At 40.5% G+C, this 21,840-nt stretch overlaps 1 protein-coding gene across 3 annotated transcripts in view; it reads left to right on the top strand.

Annotated features, from left to right (window-relative positions):
• The window catches only part of hdgfl3 (HDGF like 3), a 37,200-nt gene extending 16,856 nt beyond the window's left edge, over positions 1–20,344 (top strand). Inside the window, exons 2-6 of one of the 3 annotated variants that reach the window (XM_057347623.1) lie at positions 15,673–15,749; positions 17,085–17,223; positions 17,306–17,422; positions 18,781–18,924; positions 19,559–20,344. In XM_057347623.1, coding sequence (XP_057203606.1) covers positions 15,673–15,749; positions 17,085–17,223; positions 17,306–17,422; positions 18,781–18,924; positions 19,559–19,588 — 507 coding nt within the window. In that variant the 3' untranslated portion in view covers positions 19,589–20,344. Of the gene's footprint in view, positions 1–15,672; positions 15,750–17,084; positions 17,224–17,305; positions 17,459–18,780; positions 18,925–19,558 lie in introns of all 3 variants that reach the window. The other 2 variants (XM_057347621.1, XM_057347622.1) reach the window with 2 other exon arrangements.
• The last annotated feature ends 1,496 nt before the right edge of the window (positions 20,345–21,840 follow it).

Below are 21,840 nucleotides of genomic sequence, written 5' to 3'. Positions count from 1 at the left end.
TGTGTGTGGAGTGTTTTGTGTGTGGGTGTGTCTGTCTTCTGTGTTTTCAACCTTTTCTTGTTTTTGCAGGTACAACTTTGATTGTTTTGCTTGTAGTCAATGTGTCTCATGTGCAGCTGCTTTGTAACAATGAAAATTGTAAAAGCGCTATATAAATAAAGTTGAGTTGAGTTATTGCGTCTATGAAAAGTTTCCGACTGACAACCTGTCAGACAGAGCATCAGTACCCGGTTGACCCGGGACGGCGGTGGTACCGGGTCTTATGAAAATTAGGTACCGACATCTTTTTTATTTTTAGGTACCGACTTGGACCCGAAGTACCGGTACTTTTGACAACACTAGTGGCGAGGAACCCAAACTCCAATGATGACTAAATGGAGAAAAAAAAACCTCGGGAGAAACCAGGCTCAGCCGGGAGGGCCAGATCTCCTCTGACGTGTCATAACTGCACTCAGTGAACCCGACCAAAGCCACCGAGCAAACGTCAATGAAGAAAACGGAGAGCCCACGAGCCGCGACCCAGGAAGCCCCACCCGCCGAAACCGTGCAGGTCCAACCCGGTCCCATTCCGCGATCGACAACAGACAACAGAGGAACAACCAGGATAAAATAGTAATGGCATAATTAACTTTATTCCTCTGTTGTCCGACATCGACCACAAAACAAGACCGACCAGACCCACACAGTCCCAACAAATGAAACGCGCCAAACCACAACCAACAAGCCCCCCCACTCCCCACAAACACCCACCCAGCAACCTCCATTCAAAGTCACTGAGTGCAGCTATAACTTCAAACTGCTGTCATGTGATGTAAGTTTAGCATTAAATACCAAGTATTGTAAATTTAGCATTAATGTGACAAGTAGTCCGTCTTTGCTCTTGGTTGGGGATGGAATTGTTTGAGCTGGGCCGGTCAGATGGTCGCTTTTCTCTTGGATGGTGATGGAATTGCCTTGGATGGAGCTGGGATGGTCGCAGGAGGGTGGCACGGGATTTTCCGATGTAGCTGGCGTAATCTCTAGTTGGGATGGGCATATGACGTTCATCTGGGCCTGGCGGAATCTCTCCCTACTTCGGGATGGGCATCCTGAGGCGAGGGCAGAAAGAGAATAATTAGCGTAGCTGCTGTTCATTAACTATGTATTAAGTGAATGCTTGGCTGAAAAGATCTTTTCTTTAATCTAGATTTAAATAAGGAGAGTGTGTCAGACCCTCGAATAGTATCGGGAAGGCTATTCCAGAGTTTAGGTGCTACGTATGAGAAAGCTCCGCCCTCTTTGGTGGATTTAGTTATTTTAGGTGTTATCAAAAGTCTGGAGTTTTGAGATCTTAGAGCGTGATGGGTTGTAGTGTGGTAGAACTGCTCTGTTATGTAGGTAGGGGCTAAATCGTTTAAGGCTTTGTAAGTAATTAAAAGAACTTTAAAGTCAATACGATACTTAATGGGTAACCAGTGAAGGGTTGATAACATTGGGGTTATGTGATCGTATTTTCTGGACCTGGTTAGAACTCTGGCAGCTGCATTCTGAATTAACTGTAGTTTGTTTATTGATGATGCAGGACAACCACTAAGCAGTGCATTACAGTAGTCAAGTCTTGAGGTCACAAATGCATGAATAAGCTTCTCTGCATCAGCAACACATAAAATATTTCACAATTTGGCAACATTTCTAAGGTGGAAGAAGGCTGTTTTTGTGACATTTGAGATGTGATTTTTAAATGACAGGTTGCTTTCTAATACAACGCCTAGGTCTTTAACTGTATTTGTTGGAGTAACAGTGCAGCCTTCAACTTGCAGGTTACAATCCAAAATATTCTGCTCACGTGTCTTTGGTCCGATAAGTAATATTTCTGTTTTATTAGAATGTAAAAGAAGTAAATTACAAGTCATCCAATGTTTTATATCTTGGATGCACTCTGCCAATTTGGATAGATGGAAGGAATCATCTGGTCTTGATGAGATATATAGCTGAGTATCATCTGCATAACAGTGGAAGCTAATTCCATGTTTTCTAATAATGTTTCCAAGGGGCAGCATGTATATGGAGAATAGCAAGGGTCCTAAAACCAATCCCTGAGGTAATCCATAATTTACTTGCGTTAAATTTGATGATTCCCCATTTAAATGGACAAATTGATGTCTGTCTGATAAGTAAGATCTGAACCATTGTAGTGCCTGTCCCTGAATGCCGGTATAATTGTGTAAGCGATCTAGAAGTATTTTATGGTCTACAGCAGGGCTAGTCAACTGGCGGCCCGCGGGCCAAATGCGGCCCGCCAATCATCTTTACCTGGCCCGCCTTAACATTTCAAATAAGTGGAGAGACTTTAAGAACGGTGTGCTTTAAATGCACGTCCTCCTGAGACGCCACATCTTTAAAAGCCCAAAACGCTGCTACATTCAAAACGAAAGTAATTTCCGCGGCTCATAATGTTTTACGTCTTATAAAGCGATTTGATCGGTCAGTTCAAGAAACTTAATGTTATTTACAAGGTTATAATCAGCAATGCATTGCACAGCCACAGGCAATCGGTTTGCGCACGCGATAGGTCGTGTTCTAAAACGCGTTTTGTGCCCTTGAAAGTAGGCTAACTGTAGGAAGGGTACACCACGTGAATGGTTGTCTCAGAAAAGGGGAAAGCGATGTTGTTTTTATTACTGAATTCATTATGAATAATGGCTATATTTACGAAAAACCGCTGTTCATCTCCCCCAGAACTCGCACACTATACAAAGGCTCTGCCCTATAAGTGCGTGGGGCACATGAATGCGATCGGAATTCACCTGAAGATGTGATAATAGCGTTCAGTTTCTTGCACAGATCAATTGACTCGCTTTATAAGACGCTAATTTACTCAACTCAACTTTATTTATATAGCGCTTTTTACAATTTTTCATTGTTACAAAGCAGCTGTACATAAGACATTGACTATAAGCAAAACAATTAAAGTTGTACCTGCAAAAACAAGAAAAAGTTGAAAACACAGAAGACAGACATACCCACATACAAAACTCTCCACATACACAATATGCACACGTACTAACACACATAGACATAGACACACACACGGACGCGCACACACACACACGTACACAGACAAGTACGTGCACACGCACGCTCAGTGAGAGCACACATTTAAGATAAAGGAGAGAGAAGCACAGGTCAAATATAACAGACTATAAATTCCTATATGCAATATTAAGTAAAACTTTAAAAATTCTAAAGCAGCCCCCCCGACCAGGCAAAACAGCATGCAAACGGTGGCGAGGAACCCAAAACTCTCTAATCGAGAAAAAAACCCTCAGGAGAACCCAGGCCCAACCAGGGGATTCCAGTTCCCCTCTGGCAAAAGCTGCTGCCTCTGCACAAGCTCCAGAGAGCTTGCACAACAAGGCTAAATAAAATAAATAAACTTACTAATAAGGTAAATTATAGTTTAAGATTATCATTCATAATCTAATAGCATTTGAAATGTTGTGGTGAAGACGTGTCAGGTGACCGCGTCCTTCTTTATCCAGCTCTATCATCTCAGCTCTTGTCAGGTCTCCGCTTCCCATTCTCCGCTCTACCATCAGGTCAGGCCATGAACTGCATCCTGCTCGCTGTGGTAACCTTGGAACAATGAGACAAGACTGGCTGAGAGTAGAGTACTGTTCTGTACTCTTTGATGCAACAAGTACATCAGTTGTGTTTTTGGTTCCGGTTGATCTAACTAATGCAGCCTAAACCCTCTGAAGATTTATATTATGGAAGAGTAGTGTATGCAAGATTAAAAAGATGCGTCTTTAGTCTAGATTTAAACTGACAGAGTGTGTCTGCCTCCCGGACAGTGCAGGGAAGACTATTCCAAAGTTTAGGCGCTAGATAGGAAAAGGATCTACCACCTGCACTTGATTTTGAAATTCTAGGTATTACCAACTGACAGGACGCCTGAGAGCGTAATGCACGTGAAGGACTGTAATACAAAAGGAGTTCATTCAAGTACTGAGGAGCTAAACCATGTAGGGCTTTATAGGTCATAAGCAAGATTTTAAAGTTAATGCGATGCTTTATAGGTAACCAGTGCAAGGTAGACAGAACCGGGCTAATATGTTCATACTTTTTTGTACGTGTAAGAACTCGAGCTGCCGCATTTTGGACCAGTTGGAGTTTTTGTAATAAGCCTGCAGGGCAACCACCTAACCACCACGAAACTATCTTTAGTAGTCAAGGTAATTGTTCTACCCTGTCGGATAGCGAGTTAAACGGCTGATTTCTGTTGCGCAGTGTACATGTTATAAGATCGTGATCGGTGACATCGTCGCTTTGAGGTATAATATCTATATTGGTTAGATCGGCTCCGTGAGATATAATTAAGTCTAGTGTATGATTAAATCGATGAGTGGGTCCATTGATGTGTTGTGTTACTCCAAAAGAGTGTAATAGCTCTGTAAACGCCACTGCTAATGCATCGTTAGCACTATCTACGTGGATATTAAAGTCTCCGACAATTAGTACTTTATCAACGTTAACCAATAGGTCCGATAGGAAGTCCGCAAACTCTTTCAGGAAATCAGTGTAGGGACCAGGGGGTCTATACACTGTAGCCAACGTAAAAGAAAGCAATGGTTTTTTACTATCAATTGGAACAATTATGTTCAACGCAAGCACTTCAAATGATTTAAATTTATGCTCTGTTCTCGGAGTTACAGTAAGAAAGTCTCTAAAGATTGTTGCGACACCACCACCTTGACCAACCGGACGTGGCTCATGCATATAACAGTAGCTTGGTGGGGTACACTCATTTAGACCAAAATAATAATTTGGTTTAAGCCAGGTTTCGGTAAGGCAAAGTATATCAAAACTGTTGTCTGTGATCATTTCATTTACAATAACTGCCTTTGAATTTAGTGATCTAATACACTTTTACATTGTAATAATTTCACATTTAATCTCCAAATAATGTAGAAACAACCGATTTCTTTAACAACAACATTTTATGAATGAAAGCCAACATTCTGATATTAGTACTGCAACTGATGTCTCCATTAAATTGATTATTTTCCTCTTTATTTTAACATTAATTATAGCCGTTCAACATTGAAGTACAGTATAACTGAGAGGGCACATGTCTAACATGTCAAAAATTGTATTAAGTTCTCAAACACTTTACAGTCTTTAAAGGTGCGGTGAACTAGGACCACAATTTTAACCCGAGCTTTTGTTATATAAGAGGGAATCGTATTCAAGCGAACATCCTGTGTCAGAACTGAAAACGCCCTTGTTACTGAAATAACAACTGTTATTGACACGAGGCCCAGCGAATGGCAGGTCCTGGAATGCAATGCACCTATCTATGATAGGTTGAACACCGCCTCCACAGAAGAATATCAACGACTGCTTCTGTAGCCCCGCCCACTGGTTCGTGCATGATAGTACTGAACACAAGCTGCACGGAACCAGATCGAGCGAGTGTAAGCATCATGCCGTTAAAGATCGCAAAATATTGTGCAGTGCCTGGTTGTGGAAGAACACAGTCGCTGCATAACCTTCCTTCGGATTCCGACAGTAGGAATGCGTGCTTGAAGTTCATTTTTAAAGACGTTCCAGCTCACGTGGGGAAAACATTGAGCATTTGTTCGCTTCATTTCAACGTGGATTCCTTGAACAAGTCTTTGCGGAGAGACTAAAATGAAAAAGCATTGCTGTGCCGTCAATGTTGGATCCGATAGGGATGGCGCAGCAATCTTATGCGAGTAAAACATTTGTACTATGCGTCACTATTGCTTTGTTTGAGATTGCTTGATATGCACTGATAGTATTACGTGGGGACCTCTAGTCATTTGTAATAATTGTAATCGGCATCTCTGTGATTTGGCGGGCTCATATATCATTTTTCAAGGTTTTATCCACCGTTTGCAAATAATGGAGGCTGTTTTGAAGTGTTTTGATATTATTTCTGGTGCTGGATCATTTTGGCTGGGAGTCTACCGTTTGTTTATTTATCATAAAAACTATAACATTTGAGACCCGCGATCGCGGTGATCTTTTGTCCGGTTCGCGGGTCTTAAATGCTGACACGTACGGTCATATGTCACTAAATACCATACAACTATAGGCTATACAAACTATACGCAAAGCCTTGCCATCACATCCGGGAAATAAGTCGTAAATTTAAGTAAAATCACGTTACATAACGTTACGTGTCTAACCAAATTCACAGAAGGCTCCAACTAAGTCAACTACGCAAGCTGCTATCCAATCATAGCAGTGGGCGTTTACTTCCAAGTCTTCTATGCGGCCCGCCCTTAAAAACCGAGCGTTACTCCAGCCAGCCTCAAAACCAGAGTAGAAAATAGTCTATTACTTATAGGGCTGTCACGATTATTAAATAATCGTCTCATCGCGATTGTTTGACCTCATCGCGATGATTTCGGATCATCGCAATTATCGCACATCTCTATAGAAGACACTAGGGGGAGCTGTAGTGCATCTGCATATTGCATATTTTAGTGTATATATTGTTACTAAAGCATGGTAATACTTGTAAAATGTACCACCACAACACAATCACTTAAAAAAAAAAAAAAAAAACATACAAATTACCTGCAGTACAATTTAATATTATTTAAGCAAATCTCAGTGTGAAAACCAGTCTACCAAAATTTCATTAACACACAAGTAAAATTTTACTGTAGTCTTGCAAGTGAGAAAAAAACAGACTAGAAGCTTTTCTATGACTGATAGTATTTTAATGGTCTACACTGCGGTTCCAAATTATTATGCAAATGATATCTTTCTCTGGTTTTCCTAATTTGTCGATGCAAATGACAGTCAGTATAATTTTCAAGTAATCAACAGTTAGGGTACATTTGGAATTTTATTGAACAAACCTCCCACTGACAACAGTATTTATTTAAAAAATGAAAAACTCAAAATGCACTGTTCCAAATTATTATGCACAACAGAGTTTGAAAACATTTCATAGGTTGTAAAAAACTGAAAATGGTCATTTGTTGAATTTGCAGCATTAGGAGGTCATATTTACTGAAATCAAAAGCTATTTCAATCAAAAACATCCTAACAGGGCAAGTTACATGTTAACATAGGACCCCTTCTTTGATATCACCTTCACAATTCTTGCATCCATTGAACTTGTGAGTTTTTGGATAGTTTCTGATTGAATTTCTTTGCAGGATGTCAGAATAGCCTCCCAGAGCTGCTGTTTTGATGCTAACTGCCTCCCACCATCATAGATCTTTCGCTTGAGGATGCTCCAAAGGTTCTCAATAGGGTTGAGGTCAGGGGAGGATGGTGGCCACACCATGAGTTTCTCTCCTTTTATGCCCATAGCAGCCAATGACACAGAGGTATTCTTTGCAGCATGAGATGGTGCATTGTCATGCATGAAGATGATTTTGCTACGGAAGGCATGGTTCTTCTTTTTGTACCATGGAAGAAAGTGCTCAGTCAGAAACTCTACATACCTTGCAGAGTTCATTTTCACACCTTCAGGGACCCTAAAGGGGCCCACCAGCTGTCTCCCCATGATTCCAGCCCAAAACATGACTCCGCCACCTCCTTGCTGACGTCACAGTTAGTTGGGACATGGTGGCCATCCACCAACCACCACTACTCCATCCATCTGGACCATCCAGGGTTGCACGGCACTCATCAGTAAACAAGACTGTTTGAAAATTAGTCTTCATGTATGTGTGGGCCCACTGCAACCGTTTCTGCTTGTGAGCATTGGTTAGGGGTGGCCGAATAGTAGGTTTATGCACAACTGCAAGCATCTGGAGGATCCTACACCTTGAGGTTTTCGGGACTCCCGAGGCACCAGCAGCTTCAAATACCTGTTTGCTGCTTTGCAATGGCATTTTTGCAGCTGCTCTCTTAATCCTTTATCTGCACGAACCCTTCTGTGCTCTGAATCAGCCACAAATCTCTTCACAGTACGATGATCTCGCTTAAGTTTTCGTGAAATATCTAATGTTTTCATACCTTGTCCAAGACATTGCACTATTTGACGCTTTTCGGCAGCAGACAGATCCTTTTTCTTTCCCATATTGCTTGAAACCTGTGGCCTGCTTAATAATGTGGAACGTCCTTCTTAAGTAGTTTTCCTTTAATTGGGCTCACCTGGCAAACTACTTATCACAGGTGTCTGAGATTGATTTCAGTGATCCAAAGAGCACTGAGACACAATACCATCCATAAGTTTAATTGAACAATATAAAATTAAATGTTTACGACACTTAAATCCAATTTGCATAATAATTTGGAACGCAGTGTAGAAGCTTTTCAATGACTGATAGTATTTTAATGGTGGCTTCAATTCACACCTGATCAATTTACTTCATTTACAAGTATTTGGTGGTTGTATTATTGACAGGTAAAAGCCTAAACCTTAAATATATGATGACCCAATTTTTTCTGATGTATTTCCAAGAAAAAAAACAGTCTTGTATTCAGAACAATATGGTTGTTTCAATCGCTGAATCAAAAATGAATGAGAATTAAATGTCAAAGCCCTAAAACAGACAATTAATCGCAATGATTTATTAGACAATTAATCGTCAATCAAATTTCATAATCGTGACAGCCCTAATTACTTATTGATTTTGATGTTTTCGAATGTAAAAACCACGTGAAGGTCATAAGTAGACATCAGACAATAGTATAAAACAATAAAAACAGCCAGTTCACTGCACCTTTAATAATGCTAATTTCTAAATTAAATACAGAATTAAAGCTACAAAACGCATTGATTTCCTCTTTTCTTTTGTTCTTTGATGAACATTAATGACAGGAGTCATAGCAGCAGGTTTAAGAATGCCATCCCTTGCGCAGATCTGATGCCCTTTCCCATTTTCACAGCTCTTTGCATTCATTTAGGATTTTATTTAACACGTTGAAATCTGTATATACGAAAATGCTAGACAAAACTGGCTTTCTGGCATAATCTTGTATGTTTTTGTTCATTCAAGCACGAAAGAGAACTTAATACTGATGCGCTGTTTGACAGAGATTCACTGATGCAGCCTTTACCCCGTGGAGGGGGCAGTCGTGGCTTAGAGACTCGGACTTGTAACCCAAGCGTTGCCGGTTCGAGCCTCAGTACCAGCAGGGATTGTAGGTGGGGGGAGTGAATGATCAGCGCTCTCCTCCACCTTCAATACCATGGCTGAGGTGAGACCATTGAGCAAGGCACCGTTCCCCCAACTGCTCCCCGGGCGCCGCAGCAATGGCTGCTCACTGCTCTGGGTGTGTGTGTGTTACTCACTGCTGTGTGTGTGCACTTTGATGGGTTTAACAGAAATTCCGAGTATGGAACACCAGACAGTACCGCTGTTGCCGCATCCCACAGCTAGAAGCTGTCTATCTGTACTGAACGCGTCAAAGCATTTCAAACTGCCCTTTGTTCTATTTTTAAGTGTCCTAATATTGTATTTGAGTCCCCAACAACAGGTTTAAATGCATCCAAGGTCAAATAACGCTGTCGTTTTCTCAAAATATGCATTTAATATCACCCCATTTCTCAAAGATCTCTAAACAGTTCCCTCCAAGCAGTTCGAAGATTCAGTTTCTCTAAACCCCTCCCTTCCACAAGCCCACTGTGCTCCGATTGGTTGGCTACCCCGTCTGTTGTGATTTGTCTTTCCGCATAGACGCACAACTACATTTCAGGGGCCCATTTCAGAAAGGAGGTTTAGTGAAAACTCTTGAGTATATTAACCCTGAAATGAGGGAAACTCTGGGTTTTCCGTTTCAGAATGTGAGGTATGTCAAACCCGAGAAAGCGGGGTAACTCGAGCCTGTTTCTAAAGGAGAGGTCACTTATACTCAGAGTCAGTAACCATAGTAACTTACTCTGTGAACCTAACCTGGTCAGGAGCAGGTTTTCTTTGGTAAACCCAGAGTTTCTTTCCATCTCCTCCCCCTTTTAAAGAGCAAGTGGTGTAACTCATTCATTAATACAGTCATTCATGGCACACATTTTGATCACACAGAGACCATCTCAGTGACTTATGTCATATGTGCTTTTATAGAAGATTCATGAAGAGGCTGCATTCATTCATTGGGATGTACTTTGATTTCAGGAGAGCAATTTAGGACCCGAGTGGAATTTTGTCATTTCCCTGTGCATTTTTATTGAAACTGTACTGTTTTTTCTTTACAGTGAATTAGATATATCAAAGTATATCTCATCCACCATCCTTACATCAATAACATCAGCCACCGTACATGTATTACATCAGAGCATAATTTTCTATGGACGATGAGAAATGACTTAAAGCGACAACGAGCAACTTCTGCTCACTGTTGCCCCAAGTGGATGATAAACGGAAATGTCTGTTTACAGTGTCGTGAAAACTGTTGCAAAGATTTCCAGCTGGCAGCTCAATACACGTGAGTTTGTTTACAAAGCCGGCGGACCCAGATACACCATGAAAACTGCGCATAGCATAGAGCTGTAATCGGGCCTTAAAAGTTAGGCCCGACAGTGCCCGAGCCCGACAGAATTCGGCCCGAGCCCGACAAGTACATTTTGATTGACAGCTTTTTAAAAGCCCGAACCCGTTTACAGCCCGACATTGGGCTATTCAAATGTGCGCACGCACACAGCTTTTTGTCAAGAATGAGTCATTTATACATGTTTTAACATAATTTATTAATGACTAACGTAGGCTATAGGCCACTTGGATGTTGGAACAAAGAAATAAGTCCTCTGTAACATCTCACATATCCCACTGGCTCATTATTCTCATTATGCAGATGGTCAAAACTTTTCCACACCTCAGACTTTGCTTTAGTTGCTGGTGCAACCAAAACGCAATCGCCAGAGGCAAGCCTCCGTTTCACTTCCTCAGCCAACCCGTTCTCACTCCCGACTCGTCACATATTTACGCTCGGTCAGCGCACCACGGCGTCACATTTGGACACGCAGAGTACCCCTTTGGCCAGACCGAGATGTGTGCAATTCTTAGCATTTCATAATTATTTATGGTTTTAATATTTTGTAGCACCTAACCCCAACCTCACCCTAACCCTAACCACTTCTCAGCCATATAAAACACAACACGCGAATAAAAGTACAGTCACAGGTATTTATTACACAAACTGACCAAAAGCATTACAAAATAAAACAAACAACTCGTTTCGCATACCTTTTTGCACCAAAGCCTCACGATAACATTACAATGGAGATGCCGTGCGTGTCCGTGAATACATGAACTCGGCTGAGGCTCCCATTCAAAAGATAAACCGGAACAGCTAGATGCAGTCGGTTGCGGGAGCCAATACCGTTTCACGTTCAAAGCCAACGAAATGACGCGATCGGACACGAGACACGGGAAAGCCAATGGCATCGAAGCTGACGTAACTTCCTCTGGCGGCAAATTTTGAACGTCGTTCTTCACTGGATTTGAGATTTACGGCGGACGGTGATCGCTTTCGCATTTGTTCCTCATACAAATCGATCGTTTCGCATTGGTACCCTTGAAATATCTGTATTTTTGAACGACATTGTGACTGCTTGTATTATGTGTTTTATATTACGATAAATAAACTGTTTTAAACATTCAATAAACATTACTTGCTCAAACTGTCTGAATAGTGTCATGTAAATGCAATTATCCTGGCCATTAAACTTAAATTAAACCCCGAAACATCATCATTGCAAATTATATCTAATATACATTTTCATAATGACGGTGAAATTCGCGTGCCCTTCACGTCGAAAAACGACGACAAAGGAGTACCCTGCGCGTTCAAAAGTGACACCGAAGGGCGCTGACCGAGCATAAATATGTGACGAGTCGGGAGTGAGAATGTGTTGCAACCCTCAGCATCCATTTTTGCATCTTTGTCGCGCTAATCGGAACGCATCACATGACCGCGCAAGCCCGGCCCGAGCCCGTGTAAAATGATAGAAATTAAGCCCTAACCCGTCGGGTTCGGGCAAAGATCTTCAGCTCTAGCATAGCATGTATGTGTATATATATATATATATATATATATATATATATAAGACAACATTAGCCTACTAAACGACTGAACTGTTCAACATTTACGTGGTTTACTGGTCTGAACTAAAGAATCTGCTACTTTTTACCACAACACGTTTTTTAGTCTTTATTTACAAGCACTACACACATTCATGACGAGACACGACAACACGCTAGCTATCGACACCGGCAACCATATATTACCTTTCAGCTACCTTGCGGTTATAAAGTGTGAACTGGTGGTGCGCCAATGACACAGACTAATAACAAATACATTCAGAAGTAAAAATTGTACAAATAACACTTACAAATCCAGGAGCAGGACCGCTAGGTCTCCATCCATCTTGCTGCTCGTGCCACTGAGTGTAAACCTGTCCGATATTGATTCGTGACCGGCCTCGTGTCCGATCACTCTCTCGCTTTCTTTTCTTTGCTTCCTTCGACAAAACCCTCTTTGGTTTTTTGGCTGGCTCTGCCATCGTGATGTTTTGATTCGTTTCGTCTTACTGTTAGTTCTGCTGTTGGCTAACTTCTCCCAGGCTACGAGTAAAACGTGATGTATGCCGTAAAGCAGGGGATAGGCAGGGCTTGTACCGGCCCGAACACCAAAGTTACAAGTGCAATTTCAGCCGATAGGAGGCTGCTTAGGTAGTAACGGTTTAAAAGTTAAAAGTTGACCTACTAAAATAATTTTAGAGACATTATTTTAAGGTCAAAAAGTTGCTCGTTGTCGCTTTAATAAAGTGTATAAATAAAGTGCATAAATAAAGAAATGAATAAATACAGACATACATGCAGAAATGAAGCGATAAAGGTAATAAACAATTTGACGTGCAGCCATTCCAACTCAGAGCAGGGTTCGAACCGGCGATCAGTCTAATCTTGCACAAGAGTCTTGACGCCCTACAGTCCTATACACCATGACGTCTCATTTGCGTAACTAGAGCACTCATGGTGAGTAAGAACATACAATTTTTTTATTATTTCTGTCTTATTTCTGTTGTTTCATTCATTTAATGATTAATTTGTTTGTTTATTGGTACATTTATTAATTTAAACTTAAGTCATTTTCAGGACATTAGTAAATCCACTGTATACACAGCGGAAAGTGTGCCTCACTCTCAAGTGCTTTCTGCCGTCATGTTGCTTTTTTGGTGCCGTTGCCATGGTGAATCGTAATATCGGCGCTCCGTTGACGATGGCTTTTTATAGTTGTGGTGCACGCGCTTAACCCAGGGTAAGCCTGTAAATTGAACTAACTCAAATCAGCTGTTCTGAAACCAAAAACTCAAAGTTTCTCATTTCTAAGTAAACCAACTCGGAGTTTAAGGTTTAACCTAGAGTTGGTTGAACCTCCTTATTGAAACGGGCCCCAGCTCTTGGAGACTTATTAGTAACTTACACAAAGATTATTAGTACACAGAGATATTAAGGTTACAAAATGGCATCGATTTGTGTTATAAGGATAATGACACTTATGGAAGCGAAAGGGCCCACAGCTAAACAGTAAACACAGTGCAGTAAAGCCACGTTAATGCTTTAGCCGCAATGCTAACGTAACTGACTTGCGAAACATTACAGCATATCAACGAAATCTAATATATATTGATAAAACGACAGACACTCTACATTAAACAACCCTTTTTTAGACAATAGTGGGCTCACACCTGATTATCAGAACTATTTCAGTAGGACAGTAGTAGCTGCTGTTAGTGTAACGTTTCACCACATCACAAAATGAGCGATTTTCAACAATCAATAGAAGATAAAACTTACACTTCTTATTAATCACACTTACAGGTTGTGATTCAGAGATGTTTATTGGTCCAAATAAAGTCATGCTGACCCATCTTTCATGGAGAAGCATTTAGCAAATCCCACACTGAACTCGCCAAGGTTGGATAAAAAGTTGTCAGTAAAATGACATGATTATACTGCTGTGCAATTGTGGGGAAATATTTTTATCCTCTGGTTCTTTACATCATCATCCTTTAGATTTGGTAGTGTAGTGGCGAAAAGTCGATCAGCCAATGTAGAAAGAATTCAAGAAGACCAGAGAGCCAGGTTTCAAGAGTTTTCAATCTTTATTTGCTCGAGCAATCAAAGAGAGACGTACAGAGTTCATCTGATGATGTCCAACGAATACATGTCTGACTCCATCTTTTATACATTGTTCTCAAGTTGTTATCACAGTTCAAACCAATCATGTTTTACCTGACGTCATCTTCTACCAACCAGGTGTTACATGACATCACTTATTTTTATTAGTCCATCCCCTTGTGACTCGCTACAGTTACATTTCACGTTACAGTTATATTTCCGGCCTACCATATTAGGATTTAATCGTAGGGAGCGCCTTTCAATCAACACGTGCGTATTTCATGTGCTCTTTATCTTGACACCTTTCCAGGGGCTTTCGGACGATACATCATTTAACATTGGTTTTATTAAAAATAAAAATGAACTCATTGTTTAGCGTGATAATGAGCACCCCAGCGTCCTTGGCTGTATGCGATAAGTTAAACTTCTCTACAAAAAGTGTGTGGTTTTATTAAAAATGAGCTCATTGTTTAGCGTAAGAATAAACAACCCAGCGTTCTTAATTAAACTTCTCTACAAAAGTGTGTGTGGTGTACGTGCAGTTCCTGTCTTGGTGTGAGAAGATATTTGGTGTGTACGCAGGTGTTCAAGTGCTCAAACTCATACATGAGGCCCATAGCCCTTATTAAGATCAGAGAAGTACATGAACTCTATAACTTCCTTTAAATGTATTCTTTTATATAAGAAAACTCAGTAATATATTTAGAATATAAGAAAAGTCAAGAATATGTCTAGAAAAACCAACATAGTAGTAAAAACAACTACATGCTTGATTGTGCAACACAGAACACAGCGTCTCCGCTACAGGATCTATCAGAAGTGTTAGCGGGCAGGTCAGTGTTTGTGTTTCGTGGGCAGGTGGGGATTTTGCAGATGTGTTCATTCATTAATACGTGTAAAGACTCAAAACTGAAACTATTTGTTTGGGCGGTTCGGAGTCGACTCCTTATTTTGGGAGACATATCTTTATTTATCAAGCACTTTTTTATTAATAACTTTGCAGATCTTTAATATTGAAGGGAAGCTACATTACACACTGAAAGACAATTTTAGGACATCCAGGTAAAGTGCTCTTTAAATGGTTTAAAGGCCTTTACATGAATAAGAGCGTGATTATATAATGTAACGCTAGACTAATTTGACCAAATAAACAGATGCTGCATAATTGCGTTAATTTTTTTTTTTAATTAATCACATGCGTTAACATCGACAGCCCTAGGTTATATATATATATATATATTTCTTCTCAATTGACTGTATTTATGTGACCTTAAAGGAATCCACAAGTAATCAGATCACATTACTTCTATATGTTGGTGCAATAAGTTCTTTGTAACTGTAACGGAATACATTTAAAAAGTAACCCTCCCAGGTCTGCCAGTAACCGAGTTTGACACCCCTGTTCTACACTCATATGACCTTCTTTCTTTTTGTCTTTTATGAGAAATATAAGTGAAGATGCTCTATGACTGTCAGTCATTTATATTCTGCTGAGCATCAGTTTCTTTATTCCACAAAAGACATGAAAAGTCATGATGACTGATGATGATGTCATCTAACATGTTTCATCTGCTTGTAGATTGATGAGCTGCCAGAGGGCGCTGTGAAGCCTCCTGCTAATAAATACCCCATCTTCTTCTTTGGTACTCATGAAACGTAAGTCAGTTGTGTGTCAAGTGTTTGTTATGTGCATGATCTGATAATTACACAGCGTGACCAGTGATCGGACCGAGTGAGCGTGACCAGTGATCGGACCGAGTGAGCGTGACCAGTGAGCGGACCGAGTGAGCGTGACCAGTGATCGGACCGAGTGAGCGTGACCAGTGATCGGACCGAGTGAGCGTGACCAGTGAGCGTGACCAGTGATCGGACCGAGTGAGCGTGACCAGTGAGCGGACCGAGTGAGCGTGACCAGTGATCGGACCGAGTGAGCGTGACCAGTGATCGGACCGAGTGAGCGTGACCAGTGAGCGTGACCAGTGATCGGACCGAGTGAGCGTGACCAGTGAGCGGACCGAGTGAGCGTGACCGAGTGATCGGGCCGAGTGAGCGTGACCGAGTGAGCGTGACCGAGTGAGCGTGACCACCCTGATAGCACACATACATCTGGTTTACGTCTATTTGATGTCTGCATTTACATCTGCAAGACATCTACAATACATCGTTTGCTCATCTGCAATACGTCTCGGAGATGTCTGCTGTCAGACGTCATATAGACATCTAGAAGATGTCTGTAAGATGTTTATGATTTAGAATGGATGTACAACAGCTCTTTCTAAGATGTTTAGCAGATGTTTTTAAGCAGCAGATCTCCAGATCTTTAGCAGATGTATTACAGACGTTCAGACGTCTCCGAGACGTATTGCAGATGAGCAAACTATGTATTGCAGATGTCTTGCAGATGTAAATGCAGACATCAAATAGACGTAAACCAGATGGATTGTGCTATCTGGGCAGTGATCGGACCGAGTGAGCGTGACCGAGTGAGCGTGACCGAGTGAGCGTGACCGAGTGAGCGGACCGAGTGAGCGTGACCGAGTGAGCGGACCGAGTGAGCGTGACCAGTGATCGGACCGAGTGATGCCCTGTTCACACGAACACAGGTCATTTCAAAACCAAGGCTTTTTCTATCATGTTTGGCCGTTTGTCCACACGCAAACAAAGTACCCGGTCACTAAAACTTTTGAAAACTCGTGCCAGGGTGAAGATTTTTAGAAACTGTGGTTTCAGTGTTGTCGTGAAGACGGCGAAACCGGAGTTTTGGTGTATGACGTTGCAATGCACGCCACTATCTCCTTTGTTTGACATCGGATTCCAGGCTTCTGATTGGCCAACACGGCTTTATGGTTAGGGTTATATCTCCACCTGTTGGTTTGGCATGCTGTTGACAGCGCTTCATAACTTCATAACAGTTTTTGCGTGGACCTGCTTTTTTTCAGACGAAGAAGGAAAAACTACTATAAAAAATATTAAACGATGATCTTCTTCTAGTGCCTTCCTGGGTCCTAAAGACCTGCTTCCTTACAAGGAATATAAAGAGAAGTTTGGAAAGTCAAACAAGAGGAAAGGCTTTAATGAAGGTCTGTGGGAAATTGAAAACAATCCTGGTGTCAAATTTACTGGTTACCAGGTAAGTTATAGTCATTTTCAGACAAAGAATGATTGTGCATATACAGTATATGAGGTCATTCCAAAGCTGTTTGTGTGTTTAGGTCATACAGCAGCAGAGCTCCTCTGAGACAGAAGGGGAGGGGGGCAATGCTGCTGATGCAAGCAGTGAGGGAGATTCTGTTGGTGAGGAAGATGAAGGAAAGATGAAGAGTGACAAGGTGGGGTCAAAGCGGAAAAAAAGTGCAGCCTCCAAGGTACCTGAACCTTGTAGTTCTTTTTATTCGCTTGTTTGTTTTTCTCTGTGGCTTTATCAAGTGTGTCATATCCTTTCATGCCGTTGTCTGTTCAGAGACAGTAAAATGAGTTTTACTCCGTTTGATAAGTGAAATGTTATTGACGGTGGCTACTAGCACTGTCACCTCGCTGCGAGGAGAGCCCCTTCAGTGTTAGGGTTTCCATATTGTCCTTGTTGGTGTGGCTTTCCTCCAGGTCCACAGGTCAGCCTGATTGGATACTCTTAATGTCCTGTATCAGAATCAGAATACACTTTATTCGCCAAGTGTGGACGCACACACAAGGAATTTGTTCTGCTTACAGGAGCTCAAGCTTAAGCTGGTCATGTGCTGTTCCTGAGATGGTCATGTGCAGGTTTAAGCTGGTCCTGAGCTGGTTTAGGACCAGCTTAAACCAGCTACCATGCTTCAAAACCTTACCTAACCAGCATATGCAGTTTTTTTCAACAGGGTGCAGGTACTATATATTACAATTGGGTACTTTACATTTTTATAACCATACAAATTACATGCATTTACATGAAGTATAAGATATTGCACCGTATCATCTGCCTGATGGCAGGAGTGCAAACAGTGAATGTGTCCATTAAGATGCTGGGATGGGCTCCGGCCCTCCCTGTGATCCTACATAGGATAAGCTGTAAAGAAAATAGATGGATATGATCATTTGTTGTGTAAATCAGATTTCGCTGGTCAGCAGGAGCAGACGTACAGTGGATTGCAGAGTCCCAGAATAATGAGCTGGTGGTATTAAAAAGTTAGTTAAAAAAAGCCTCAGTAATGATGTGCAACATTTTCTTCACCGCCTGTTCCACACACAGCCCGTAGCTGAGATTAGAGTTTCATTAGGTAAATGAATAATGTGCACATCTCTGATCATGTTACTCTGAAGTAAGACTGAATCAGTGTTAAAAATAAATGTTCTTATGACAGCAGTGAGGAAGAAGTCATTGCACATGGACGTTTTATATTATAGAAAAGGGATTTGAACTGCTTACAACGCACTTGCGAGTCCTTGCTTAGCAACAGCTGTTGCCTAGCGACTGAGTCCCACATCTTCATGTATGCACTGAAGGTTGCTGTGCTACTTGAACACGTTTAGTGTGAAATGTGAGACATGCAACATTAAACATTGTTAAATGAGAACGGAGCGGTTTGTAAAGCAGATTACAGCGTTTGACATGTTTACAATTTCACCGATAACAAATCTGAAATGAGTAGCACTGACAGTCGGGGCATCCTGTAGTGTTTTCAAGCATATTTTTTGTGTTCAACTCTCTTAGATGTCGTCTAAGCTGTCCAGGAAATGTTCGGGAGATGAAGATCTGGAGAAGGACGGAAAAGATCCTGAAGAGAAGAGCGGTTCAGAGTCTGGTGATCGTGACAACAACATCCAGAACTCTTCAGAAAAGAAATGCAGTCAAGGGGTGAGAACGGATTAATGCAGTATCGCTGGAGTAGGAGTGTGATAGTGCTCTTATATCAGCATGGCTGTGATTAGACCAGAGGCCGCAGGCAATCACATCCGCTGATATAAAAGCACTATCACACGACTACAAGAGCTGTTGCATTTATACAACAGTTCAACGGCACAAGTTTAAAGATATATCAGAAACCGTGGCGATACTGGTGGAATATCTCATGGCTCTCAGCCAATCAGATTGGAGAGTCAGAAAGAACTGTTGTATAAATGGCAAGTGTGAAGGTGAACGCTACGATATGCATTTCAAGCATGTCATGGATAATGGAGCTAATATAATCTTATTATGTTAGCCTGTAGAAGAAACACAGCATTACCGTATATTGTGATAAAACACAAAAGACGTGTGTAAATTCAAACATTAGACACTCATAATGTCAGCATTCTCAGTTCATGTTTAATGACATCATGAGCAGATAACAGGACTCACTCGTTAAAGTTTTACAATCCCAGAAGATCTGTATAGTTATGATAAACAAGTCTGAATTCGGTGCTTTAAAATTCTCCACCTTTAATCAAAAGTCAAAGTCTAACCAGCACAAGCACATTTGAAACCTCTTCACTGTTTTTGTGTTCGTCAGCAGAATCTGTCTGTCCGGGAGGATCGCTAGATGATCGCACCGCTGCTCATCATCGTCCATTTGTCATATTGTAAATGTACACTTTGCATTTTCTTCTATCGATTGCTTGCAAATGTCCAAACATTATTATGACTTGTTCTGTTCAGGGTCAAATCTGACATGCCCACACAACAAAAAAACACATGGGTTGATACAAAAACGTCTTTGTTTTCTATTTCATTTGAGATTTTCTATCAGCACTGTACATATGACCGGACATGACAATCACTCACCTTCTACACAAACTGTATATCTGTCCTGACGGAGCAGACAACTGGTCTCTAAAACAACATGGTCATTTGCCGTACTTTTATGTGAACAGAAAAAAAGGAAGGAAAAAGTAGAACAACATGTATGAAGGTTAGTGCAAAAACAGACTTGCGAGTTCAATATAATCTTTGTACATTTGATTTGGGTGTAGAATCTAGAAGCTCAATGTTAAAGGTGTAGCTCATGTCTGTTCTGGCATGTTGACATTGCATCATTCACGTTTCCCATGTTTTTCTGTTGATCTTTTCTTTACGGACAAAAAAAAATGCGCTCTTGCTTTGTTAGATTTTTATTTTTCTTATCTTTGTTTATAAAAATATATATTCTATTTATTTTTATGACAGTAGATGGCACATGTGTGCTAAAGTTGTCCTCATTTCATTTTTATTGTTGAGTTTTCATGGTTTGTAGCTACATGAAAAAGTTGTTTTCTGTTTATTGACAAGAATTTTACAGAATAAATTAATTGGAATGCGATTGTGATAAAGTGTTCATTTCAAACAGGTACTTTATGATTTAGTTACTTTATGTTTTGGTGTTTTGCATTCAAATGAATCATTTTATCCTAATGAAAGAAACGCATGAAACTTTACAGAGGAAAACGAAATCTTCCTTTGCTGATATCAATGGACCTGTTCATGTTAAAAGAGAGAAACAGGCCTTTTCATTACACCTGATGGCCACCAGAGGACGCTGTCTGTTGGGTTCTGTCATCTGTGTTTGGATCGCTAGAGCTTTTCTTCTGTGATGATGTTTGCATCTGGAGTAGTTTATCTGAATGATCTGAATCAGTGCATTTAAATCTGACGTGTTACAAAAAATCACATTATTTTGTAAGCACAAAGATAAAAATACACATTTTTATCCATGTACTTACATATCTTAAGATGTGTACCATAACTTTTTCATTACTTGTTTATGACTATGCTAAAGTTACTTTAACCTAAAAAGAAGACATTCTAAGAAATGTCTTAGTGGTTTTGTGTTCATACAATAGACGTTCTTCAAAATATCTTCATTTGTGATCATCAGAAGTCATATCGATTTAAACTAAATGAGTAAATGATGAGAGAATTATTGACCTTTAATGATGTGATATGTCCTGCAGAGATTTTCTGTGGTAATGTACTGCAGTCTTTTCATTTAAAGTTTGTATTTACAAAATCATAGTTCAGATGCCAATTCAAGATTATGAAATTCTCATAGACATTTTACAGGCAATATCAACCAATATAATTTGACATACTATATAGTACTGTACATTAGAGATTCAAGTGATTTTGAAAGTGATGTCATTTAAAAAAAGTGAAAGTGTGGTGAAGGAAAGTGTAATAGTCTATTCTGTGTTTAATAAATGTGCCAGGATGAGAATGTACAGTAGTTATTATCCCTAAAAGGATTTAAAACCATAGTCAAGTCATTTTATTTTTACTTAATTATATATTTTAAATACCTAATATTGTTTCAAGTCAGCCATCGCTCTCTCACATTGTACAGGGTAGTATATTGTTGGTGACTAAAGACAGGACAAACAAAAAAAGACATGAGTACTAGAGAACTCCAAACCGAGGCAGCCATCTTCATAAAAATGCCTTTTTGTACTTTGAATTTTCATCTTATATTATTTAGTGCACAAGCAGAAAATTCTGAGGAATGTCACTTAACTGTGAATGCAATTTGTATGTGACTTCATGACTTTGAATGTGAATAGTATTAATTGGACTGCAAACAATCACAATCTTTTCAGTGCATTGGAGAATTTTGAGGGCCATAGGTGTGTCCTGTGTGCTAATGTACAAATCTTCAGTTCACTGTATTTGTGTGGAGGTCCCTGAGCCTGAAAACGCAGCTTTATAGCACAAAAATAGATGAACAGCAGCCACACACAGCATCTCTTCTTCAGTTGTGCAGACTAACACGTCTTTAATACACACAGCACTGATGCAGGTCACAGTGGTGCTGCGGGGGAGAGC

Source organism: Triplophysa rosa, linkage group LG12, assembly GCF_024868665.1.
Source record: "Triplophysa rosa linkage group LG12, Trosa_1v2, whole genome shotgun sequence".
In the NCBI taxonomy this organism is placed as follows: domain Eukaryota; kingdom Metazoa; phylum Chordata; class Actinopteri; order Cypriniformes; family Nemacheilidae; genus Triplophysa; species Triplophysa rosa.
This window is presented reverse-complemented; position numbering and strand designations above follow the sequence as displayed.